The sequence below is a fragment of the Hipposideros armiger genome, unplaced genomic scaffold (genome assembly GCF_001890085.2).
Source record: "Hipposideros armiger isolate ML-2016 unplaced genomic scaffold, ASM189008v1 scaffold_482, whole genome shotgun sequence".
Taxonomy (NCBI): Eukaryota; Metazoa; Chordata; class Mammalia; order Chiroptera; family Hipposideridae; genus Hipposideros; species Hipposideros armiger.
In genome coordinates, this window is record NW_017731832.1 from 1,052,420 (window position 1) to 1,063,755 (window position 11,336).

General features: G+C 47.1%; 2 protein-coding genes across 2 annotated transcripts in view; one reads left to right on the forward strand and one right to left on the reverse strand.

Moving 5' to 3' along the window:
• RETREG3 (reticulophagy regulator family member 3) overlaps positions 1–5,158 on the reverse strand; it is a 19,514-nt gene extending 14,356 nt beyond the window's left edge. The window contains exon 1 of the mRNA XM_019667082.1: positions 4,844–5,158. Coding sequence (XP_019522627.1) covers positions 4,844–5,082 — 239 coding nt within the window. The 5' untranslated portion in view covers positions 5,083–5,158. The remainder of the gene's footprint in view (positions 1–4,843) is intronic.
• A 234-nt stretch (positions 5,159–5,392) lies between these two features.
• On the forward strand, positions 5,393–10,093 carry TUBG1 (tubulin gamma 1). Its single transcript, XM_019667083.1, has 11 exons — positions 5,393–5,521; positions 5,842–5,954; positions 6,159–6,326; positions 7,167–7,235; positions 7,499–7,578; positions 7,965–8,091; positions 8,327–8,413; positions 8,511–8,660; positions 9,107–9,259; positions 9,343–9,504; positions 9,692–10,093. The coding sequence occupies exons 1-11, from the start codon at positions 5,473–5,475 to the stop codon at positions 9,887–9,889; spliced, it is 1,356 nt and encodes a 451-aa protein (XP_019522628.1). The 5' UTR covers positions 5,393–5,472; the 3' UTR covers positions 9,890–10,093.
• Positions 10,094–11,336: the final 1,243 nt, after the last annotated feature.

Genomic DNA, 11,336 nt, shown 5'->3' on the forward strand with positions numbered 1-11,336 from the left:
TTAAAAAAAAAATTTTCACATATAAAAAAAATCCATGCAAGTATATGTATGGCATATCTGGTTTAAAAACCTTCTTCTTCACTCAATACATAGGTATGTTTTCCTATATCACCAGAAAAGCATCCAAAACGTTACAAATGATTGCATCATATATATAATTAGTCTTTTAAACTTCTCCCTAGTTGAACTGAGATGTTTCCAAAGTTTTGATGTAATAAAGCTTTACTATATACCAGCAAGCATGAATCTTTGTCCTTACTTATGATTAACTAAATGGAATTACTGGCATTAACTTTTTTTAACAGTGTTATTGAGATACAGTTTGTATACCATAAATTTTACCTTTTAAAATTGTCTAATTCAATGGTTTTTAGTATATTCACAGTTGTGCAACTAGCACCATTATCTAATTTAGAACATTATCACCACCCCAAAAATAAACCCATACCCATTAGCAATCACTCCCCATTTTTTCCCAGCACCTAAAAAGGTATTAACTTTTTAAGTATCTTAATACATGTTGCCAAATTACTTTCCAGAATGCCTGTCAAATGTACGTTCCTATCAACCATGTCAGTTTTTCCATAACTCCCCAGAACTAAATAGTATCATTTTTAAAAACCTAATAAGCAGAAATTAGTAACTCACTGCCATGTACATCAGAATTTTTTATTACTAATGAATGAAAATTGATATATCCATTGATTATTACTTTTTGTCCTTTTGTAAACTGTCCTCCCCTTTATTAGGGGCTAAAATCCAATTAATTATCAGTCTAAATAAAATATTCCTTGGAAAAACAATCTGGTGTCCAGAAAAATCATAAGAAATTCCAAAACTAAATTTTTTTGAGGTTAACTATACCATGGATTCTTAGTATTAGTACAGGTAAATTAGAGTTTGCTATAATCATAAAGTTTATGCATGTGTGAGGCTATAATCATAAAATAAATATCACATGTCTATTTTCAATCAAAGAAGATACTATTTCTGGGTTCTTTTGTTATTACAGAGTAAGCTTTTCTCAGTGGCCCTTCAGAACAAAGCATCCCATCCTTATAGGGACATAAAGCCCATTATTGTACAGCACTTGTGGCTGGCTGGTTAATGAGCCTGTCACTGGTAAATGAGAATGAAAAAAATTAACTCAACCAATGTCATGTAGTGATAGTTACTGCTTGCACAAAACCAGAAATGACACCAGCTAGCTGCTATGACCCCTACCTTATGTTAATAGACAGAAAGCACCCAACCTTATAATTAGGACAGATAACAACTGATGGCAAAAGAGAGGCAAAAAACCCCCAAGGCATCCTTGGGAGTCTTCTTGGCTACTAAAAGCAACAAGAATCCTCCAAAGACTCTCATCCCAGACATTTGTTCAACAGATTTCATCTGAAACTTTGTGTAAATTTTTTTTCACAGAACAAATGTTTCTTAAATGGGCTCTCCCTTCCATTTCCTGTTCCCCACTGTTTTTTTTCTCCAAGTGGAACCTCTTAAATCAGAATTTCTATATACCTTTAATCACTTCTTGGGTCATTTTTTTTATTTGGGGAGGTGGGGTGAGGAGAGGAAATACCCTGGATTTTTTCAATTGTGAAAACAATAGATTTCATAATCCCCCTGAGAATACAGTATGGTTAACTCAGACTAGTGACTGTGAAAGCAGATCCCAACAGAAAATCGACCTGTGGATTGTTCTAAATCAGTATCTGAATTTAAAGTCCACCTAGAATCATAGAATGTTAAAAACTGGAAAGGCAGTTAATTTAAAAAAAAAATTTTTTTTAAAGAGAAAAAAAAAACAACACAAAAAACTGGAAAGGAGCTCAGCAGTCATCTAGCCCTCCTTGAACCATGTGCTATTCACTGAAGAGGTGCTTGGAGTTCACACACATTTCTAGGCTCCTCTGTCCTTCCCTTATCTCCAAGGTCTGGGTTAAACTAAAAAGTTACTTGAACATGTTCTTCTTTTCTGATCCTGTCAGGATTACACTCCTGCTGACTCAGATATTCTTCCCCCAAATCACTCATTTACAGGTGGTGTTGAGGTTAATGAAAAAACAAGCAATTGGAAAGAGAGGCCTGACATGTCTGTTATTGTCCTAGAGATAATAACATCTCTGTTATTGCTTCTGTGACCAGAAGCAATGTAAGCGGAAGATCTCTGATATGATCTCCATAATTTCTCTGGAACTTGAAAGAAAAAGAGTGAAAGCCTTGAAATACTATAGTAGCAAGGCATCTACATCTATCTCTACCTTTGTGTTGTTGTTTTCATTAAGAGGGCACATTCACAGGTACAGAAAAACCTTCACTGAGAATGCAGAACAATGAAAGCTACCTACCTGAATTCTGATTTTTGTCGTCCTACCCAATCTTATAATACCTCAAAATGTATAAAACACCTGTTAGTGATATATTATTATTCAAAGCAATATAAAAGAAAAATATTTCAGAACTGATTTCTCTCTGACCTGAGCCAATTATTCTCTTTCATTTCCTAAACACTTAAAATGTCCAAGAATTAAACACTCTTCGACGTTCCGAATTGAAATGTAAGCAAACACCCATATTCAATATGATGCTACTGAAATGTGAAGTCTTTCATTTTGAACCTCAAACTACCTTCCGAGGAAGCACATTTCCTAAAACAAACGCTCCTGGGAACTCCAATGCCAAACTACCTTAACCTCTGGACTATCAGTCATTCTGTACCCTTCATAAGTATGTGAACTCTCCATAAATAGAATACCCATTTGCCCTTTCAATCTCAAAAGTCACACCTTCATTTTGCTATATCTCTCCCCCACCTACTTAGAGTGTCATGAAAATCACAAGAGTTAACTGTGTTCTGGATACACAGCAGGCAAGCTACCAGGAAATGCCCGAGATAAAGACCCATCACAACAATGCTTAAGAGACCAAGAGTAGGAAAAAAGGACTTGCATGGGCTTCTAAACATAGCATGTTAATAAACTTAAGTAAACACTGTCCAGGGGGCCAGCAAATTAAGGCTGACAATGTAACATTTAAAGATGTGTCTCAGTCAGAGTAGCTCCTTATGTGTAGACCTCCACCTGCACTCTACTTCAAACATCTCTCTCAGGCAAGGGGCATGTGGAAAGCCCCCTCCTCAAAAATAATAACATACACGCTACTGATCCATTTGCATTAATAAGCCCTTGCTTTATCAGGATTCATTTAAATCCTGATCAAGTTTTTAAACATCAGCCAGTCACACTTTGATACAAATTGGTTTACTGAGGGCCAACTTTTTTCCTGGGAGTACAATTCTAATGCAGGAAATGAAGTTTTGACAGGATGATCTGGGGTTAGGGGTCAGGATGGGGAGGCAGTAGGAAAGAAAGAAAAGGTCATTTTGGTAAACACTCCTGGATGAAATGCTACAGTTAAGGGTTTCTGGCAGGGAGCAACAGGAGAAAAGTTAAGTACCTAGGGATCAAGGAAGCACTACCAAAAGAAAAAGAAGAAGAAAGAAAAAAGAGACGGGAGAGATGGAGACAAAGAAAAGAAAAAGAGAGAGAAAGAAAGAAAGAAAGAAAGAAAGAAAGAAAGAAAGAAAGAAAGAAAGAAAGAAAGAAAGAAGAATGCTGTAAAAAGAAAAGTTTACCATCAAGCTTACTAAAGACTCTGGAAACAACAAATGGCAGACGACTGTGACAACTTTAACCTGAGTCTCCTTCGAACAGTGAGAGGATTAACTTAATCGCTGAACACTGTCTTCCTGTCAATGAACTTGGAATTGTTTTGCTCCAGCTGACTGAAAAACCTTCTTTCAGAGAATGGATAATAAATGTTTTGGCTTTAAAACCATGAATTTGAAGAGGAAAGCTATGTTTAGCAAAACCAAAAAATGTTGGAAACACAAACCTTCTTCCGTTTCAGCTTTATCCAGAATAGTCTTATTTCATTCAGCTGTAGAAGCACCCCCACCCCTACACTTCAGTTCCCTGGGAATTTGATCCATAATATTTCCCTCAATCTGCTTGGCAGATCCTGTGAAGACCTAAGTCCACTTTAGGTAATGACAACTGCGAGAATCAACAGTTCCATTTCACAGAGCATGACACATACAGATTCAAAGTGTATTTCGAGTCCCACTTCCACCGCAGGAAAACTCGCACACTGTTAGACACACTCAATTACCGTGGCTAAGGATGCCTCCCTCTCCAATTCCTTGGAACAGGGAGAGTTGCAATCCTAAGAGGTTTTCAAACGGGTGAAATCTCTCAATCACTATTTCACAACTGCTCTTTAAAAGCTTAACACTTTCTCTCAAGTTGCAGTTCTGGAGTCTCTCATTGATGCTCAGACTTCACAAACTTCCTTGAGTGAGCTAATTCTGATTCAGACCAATAGAGCTTGTTTTCGTATCACACTTATGGATGATATCTTTTCAAGACCTCAGGCCTCACGCATCTACCCCAATAACTACTAAAATCTCTGGAGACAGTCTTCAAACCACATTTGAGCAGACAGGAGCAGGGAGGTGATGACCCTAAAGAGACCCAGCTTTCCCTGGCTAAAATGAGGCGACCTCGCTCACCGCGAACGGCTCAAGACATTGCTCGAAGCTCCTGCCACATCCAGATGTGCGGGGCGAGGGTGCGGGAGCAGGTAAAGCAGGGAAGACAACTGGAAGGCCCTACGGAGAACTGCGATGCCAAAGCCTGCAGGTGGGATGAAGTGGAAGTGAGGCAAGATTAGACAGGAAGGAGCCAGTGCAGCGAAGAAAACAGGTGAGGCGAGAGGTAGTGCCCTAAAGAAACCTGACGAATTCGCTCCTCGAAGGATTTCAGAGGGTCCAGTTTCTCACCAGAAAGCCGCATTCAGCCCCAGGCACCACAGGGCGCTCCTGGCTGGCCGCTCCCACACCAGGGCTGCCTGCACCCGGCTCAACAGAGGCTCGTAAGGCCCCAGCACCTCCACCAGGGCCCGCTGCGCCGCCTCAACCTGCTGGTCCCGCTCCAAGGAGCCCGACATAGCGCCGCGGCCCCTGAAAGTCGGCCCCGAAGCTGGGTCTGGGGCCCCAGCCACCCCCTCTGCCTCTGCCATCTCCCCCAGGCAGCCACCACATCCGGGGCCACGGCCCGACAGTCACAATAACACCAACTGCGCAGAAGCACGATTCAATCGGGGGAGGTCGCTTCCCTCCACACTGCGCCTGCGCATGGGTTCTAGCTGGCGTCCACCCAGAGAAAACGCTGCGTCAAAACATGTCCCCCTCTCACCAGCACAGCGCCCGATCCGGTGCCGCGCACGCGCAGCCTGTATTAGTGAAGCCAAATGAATAAGAAAGCACCATCGCCAGAACTCACTTCTCATTGGAGCGGAGAAAGTTCGTGGGCGGAGCAGGTTGTTTGGCGCCTGCGTCGTACGGCAGGCGGGCTGGCTGACGGCGGCATTGCTAGCAGGAGTGGCTGCAACGCCGGTGCCTGAAGAGCGATGCCGAGGGAAATCATCACCCTACAGTTGGGCCAGTGCGGCAATCAGAGTGAGCGAACCTCCGGCCCCTCCACTAGTCAGGTTCCTTAGATTCAATGGGATCTCGCTGTGGGATACTAAACCACCATCTGCCCTTACCAGAATCGTAGTTCTCCAAAACGCGGGACATGCCTGACCCAGTGTCCAGTTACCCAATCCCGAGAGCTTTCCCTGCCCAATCGCTGGCATGCAGCCCTTTCCTCTGTCATGGGAGACTCCTGAAGCTTGACTTCCTATCCCTGGACCCAGGCGCTCAGTCCCCCAGCTCCTAGTTGGAACCTGCCCAGACCTAGATATCCTCTTTCTCCTCCGCCCGCCTCCCCCCTCCAGTTGGGTTCGAGTTCTGGAAACAACTGTGCGCCGAGCATGGTATCAGCCCCGAGGGCATCGTGGAGGAATTTGCCACCGAAGGCACTGACCGCAAGGACGTCTTTTTCTACCAGGTGCTCCCAGCGACTGGGCCAGGGCCGGCAGGGGCCCAAGGGGCCTGAAGTGAAGGGCAGAGGCTTGGTACTGGGAAACCCGCTGAGCAAAGGAGCCAGGGCTGCTGGCTTGAGGAGGGAGGGCAAGCAGGAGCCAGAACTGAGAGGACGGAGGACTGGGCAGGCCTTTGCTGATTGGGTTTCTTCCTGGACTCCCGTTGACAGGCAGACGATGAGCACTACATCCCCAGGGCTGTGTTGCTGGACCTGGAGCCCCGCGTGATCCACTCCATCCTCAACTCCCCCTATGCCAAGCTCTACAACCCAGAGAACATCTACCTGTCGGAGCATGGAGGAGGAGCTGGCAACAACTGGGCCAGCGGATTCTCCCAGGTCATTTGCTGTTCCCTGGCAGGACCCACAATACCCTTCCTGTGTGGGGACAGGCCCAGTGACTTCCTAGAGAGAGATGAAATTAGATGGAGGATGTTAAGAGGGGGAGAAGAGAGAGAGAGATGACTGAAGGGACTTTTTTTCTCTAAGTCAGCTATGTAATACTGTTAAGAGACTACACTAGCTCGTGGTGTGTGACAGGCCATACTAAGTGCTAACATATATTAACTTACTTAAACCTCTCAACAACTCTAGAGGTAAGTAGTACAGGCCGACAGACTTTTATCTGCCTTTCCAGAATCCAAAAACCTCTGAAAGCAAAAGATGATGTATAACTCATTTAGCAGCAAAACCAAATCTCAATGGAGACAGGCTATTTTATAATTTCTATCCAATTTGTTGTCATTACTTATACCTTTCTTTGCAGAAATATTAATGTATGTGATTAGTGCACCTCAGACCCCCACTGACATTGTACTTAAAATACATTCTATGTACCATATTACCTTTGTAGCATCTAAAATATTTGAATTCTGAAACATACGCCCCAAGAATTTTGGATAAGTGTATATGGACCTGTATTATTGCCTTCATTGTACAGATGAGGAAACTGAGATACAGAGAGAATAGGTAACCTGTCCAGAGTCACAACTAGAGCTAATGTATGAACCTAGGCAGTCTGGATGTAGAGTGCCTGTTCCTAACCACTGTGCCATACTGCCTCTCAATGGGATTAAAAAACAGGGCCACTGTGCTCCAAAAAAGGACTTCTAGGTGCTATAAGGAGAATCGAGGGTCGCTATTGTGAGGTCAGAGTCTTTGTCTCGTGGTCCTGTACAGGGAGAGAAGATCCATGAGGACATTTTTGACATCATAGACCGGGAGGCAGATGGCAGTGACAGTCTAGAGGTAAGTGTCTCAGCACTGCTGATAGGAACCGACAGGGAAGGCTCAGCAATACCCTTTAGAAGCCATCTGTTAGGTGTAAGACTCACCTATGTACCCTTTGCATTGGGCAGAAGCCACCAACCTTGCTGGAAATAAGGCAGGCCCCTAAGCTCTATGTGTGGGGGGAGGAAAGTGCAAGATAGAAGTCTGAGAAATTGTGGGAGGGTCCAGTTTGAAACCCTGCCATTAGATACCTAGACACTGACTGCCCCTTTCCCATGTAGGGCTTCGTGCTGTGTCACTCTATCGCTGGGGGAACAGGTTCTGGCCTGGGCTCCTACCTCTTAGAACGGCTAAACGACAGGTACGTCTGAATTTTGAGGGGCGGTGAGGCCTTGGTTTCCCAAGTGACTGGGAGTCCCTTCAGATATGCCTTGCTATTCACTGGAGCAGGAAAGGGCCCTTCTCCCACTCCCGCAGCTTGGAACCAGACCCTACCATCTAGGTCCTAGATGAAGAGATGAAGGTTCAGGGAGTATGGACAGTTTGGATTTGGAACCCTAGATCCTAAGATGTCTCTTTGGGAAACTTACAGACTTCCAGAAGTCAAGCCTCCCTTCTCTACTGATCCCGTGGCCCCACACCAATTTCCCCGTCCAGATTCAGCTGTTTACAGACAGTTGTTGGAAGCCCCATGTTTATTAAGCATCCAGCCTGTCGCCCTGACCCTCTTCTCCCAACCCCCACCAGATACCCCAAGAAGCTGGTGCAGACGTACTCAGTGTTTCCCAATCAGGACGAGATGAGCGACGTGGTGGTCCAGCCCTATAACTCACTGCTCACACTCAAGAGGCTGACCCAGAATGCAGACTGTGTGGTGAGTCCTGGATTCTACCTTTTCCTACTACCAATACCCCTGTCTGTTTCATCATTTTCATACATTTAAAATTTTCATCTTGAGATCTTCTGGGCCCCAGTGCTATTCAAATCCCTTTTGGATAGGTCTTTCTGGCTGTGATGCTCAAAGGAAATTGAGCTTCAGAGCCCTGGCTCAGGCAGAGCTCATATTCTTTCTGTTCTCAAAAATCTGCCACCCTCTTCTGTCCCCCCAGGTGGTGCTGGACAACACTGCCCTGAACCGGATCGCCACAGACCGCCTGCACATCCAGAACCCATCCTTCTCCCAGATCAATCAGCTGGTGAGCCCCCACCCCTGGACTCCTTTGGGCTGCAATGCCGCCTGGGGAAGGGAGGCCAGCCCAGGCAAGACGTGTGACATGGCACCCGTGTCCCCAGGTGTCCACCATCATGTCGGCCAGCACCACCACCCTGCGTTACCCCGGCTACATGAACAATGACCTCATCGGCCTCATCGCCTCGCTCATCCCCACACCGCGGCTCCACTTCCTCATGACTGGTTACACCCCCCTCACCACGGACCAGTCGGTGAGAAGGGCCCTCAGGATCCCAGACCAGGCTGGCCCTGGGGCCCGCAGGCCCTGCGCTAGCCTTTCTCTTCTCCCTGCTGCCCCAGGACCTGCCCTTTGCAGCCCCCAGAGGCTCTGTGCTCAGGGACTGGCACAGACTGTACGACTTCCTTGCTGACTTGCTCTCCTGTGTCCCTGTGCCTTTGGCTCCCTGCAGGGCCTGGGCTATACGGGGTCTGCTTATGCTCCTGCACAGGGGCATGAGTTTGCTGAGCTGAGGAGGGCTAAGCTTCGTGATCCCACAGCAGAGGCTCAGTATAGACCTGAATCCAAAGACACTCCCCAAAGAGACCATACTGCCCCGAGTCTGGTGGGGGACACGTGCCGCCTGCTCTTCTCTCTCCGCGCATCCCCGCACCATGCCCTGAGCGCTGGCCTGGTCCCTGTGGCCCACTCTCCCCTCAGGTGGCCAGCGTGAGGAAGACCACGGTCCTGGATGTCATGAGGCGGCTGCTGCAGCCCAAGAACGTGATGGTGTCCACCGGCCGGGATCGCCAGACCAACCACTGCTACATTGCCATCCTCAACATTATCCAGGGGGAGGTGGACCCCACTCAGGTAGGTGAGGCCCCTCCGTTCCACCCCTGGAACCTGCAGGGGTAGAGGAGAGGCGACCACCACCACTCCTATGCCCACCCCAGGTCCACAAGAGCCTGCAGAGGATCCGGGAACGGAAGTTGGCTAACTTCATCCCCTGGGGCCCAGCCAGCATCCAGGTGGCCCTGTCGAGGAAGTCTCCCTACCTGCCCTCTGCCCACCGGGTCAGCGGGCTCATGATGGCCAACCACACCAGCATCTCCTCGGTGAGTCTCACGGTTTGCATCTATCGTCCCATAACCATTTTCCTGGTTATGCCTCACCTCTCTGCATTCCTGCTGCTCTGCTTCTGGGTTTTTTACTGTGGAGATAGCCCAGCCTTGGTTCCCTGGCTCTCTGGGCCATATTGTTCCTCGAAGTTCTTTGTGACCCCTGCTTTTTGCACATCCCAAGCTCTTTGAGCGGACCTGTCGCCAGTATGACAAGTTACGGAAGCGGGAGGCCTTCCTGGAGCAGTTCCGCAAGGAGGACATCTTCAAGGAGAACTTTGACGAGCTGGATACATCAAGGGAGATTGTGCAGCAGCTCATTGACGAGTACCACGCAGCCACGCGGCCAGACTACATCTCCTGGGGCACCCAGGAGCAGTGAGTCCCCCAGGACAGGGACCCTCATCTGCCTTACTGTTTGGTCCAGGCCCCACCTGATTGACCACTCCCCTCAGCACAGATCAGGGACCTTGCGCATCTCTTTCTCATAAACACACATACATGTACTCTCTGTTGACCTGGGGACACATTTATTTCTTCTCTCATGAGACTATTTATGTTTAATAAAGCACTGGATATAAGTCAAGTCACTGGTCTCTTTGAAGACTTGGAGAACTGGAGAAGGGTAATGCCTGGCCCCTCTCCATCATTGACAGGGTTCTCCCCCACTTCCATCATCTTCAACTCTGAGCAGCCTCCCCTAGCTTTTCCACCTGCCTAGTTTTGGAGAACATGGGTAGGGTTCACACACCTGAGAAATTTATTTCCAGGGTAAAAGGGCCCACGGATCCTACTTTGCTCTCTATCTTTCACTCTGGGTCCCACTTCCCTCTCACCCCTGCCTGTATCAGGTACCCATTCCACCAGTTTTACATTCCCACATCAGAGTATCTTGTCAATCGTCAGAGCAGTACGTAGGCCTGCGGCCACCCCACCCACGATCCCCCAGACCCTGGACAAGCGATAGAGTCAGCTCACGTGCCTTTCATCTTGCAGAAGGGTTGGTGCCTGAGAGTTAGTCCAGGAGAGCTCCTGCTCAGCCCCTGGTCAGGCAGTGGGAGTCAGAAGACCAAATCTAAAACCTAGACTTTAAGCAGGGCCAAAATTGGGCTCATAGCTAAGGCTCCATGATTCTGTTCTCAGGTGGTCTCCAGTTATTTAAAGGGCCAGTACCTTCCACTTCTGGTGGAAGATGGCAGGGAAGCAGTAAATAGATAGGGCTTAAATCTTCAGGATCAAAAGAGCAAAGCAGGTTGTCCCTAGATTGTGTTAGATTGTCAGGGTCCCTCTTAGTCCCTCATATACCACAAATGTGAGGATTATAGTAGCAGTGGCTAACATACATGTTCGTGCTGTGCTAAGTACTTCACATTATTTTATTTAATACGACAACCCTCTGAAGTGGTAGATACTATTATTATTAATCCCATTTTATAAATGAGGAAACTGAGGCCAAGCCTGGTTAGTTTACCAAGTCACCCAGCTAGTAAATGGTAGAGTTTGGAGTGAAACCTTGGTTTGCCCAAGTGGTATCAGTGTTCCTCACCATTGTACATCCTGCCTTTTGTGATATCTTGCAGGGCTGGTGTAGAATTATCCCACTTCTGAGGTCTTTTGGAGCCACTGGATGGACCCATGGTCTTCAGAGGATGAGCTTTAACACCTTTGCAGACAGGGCAGATGCAATGGCAGCGGGGGTGGGGTGTCAGCCTCTACTGGCTTCAGATACACCTGTAAAGTGTTCCCATAACCCAGGGGGTCAGGGTAGCTGGGGATCTGTGCCTGCCTTCTTACCCTCACCATCCCAGGCTGTCTGGGACCAAAGCCAG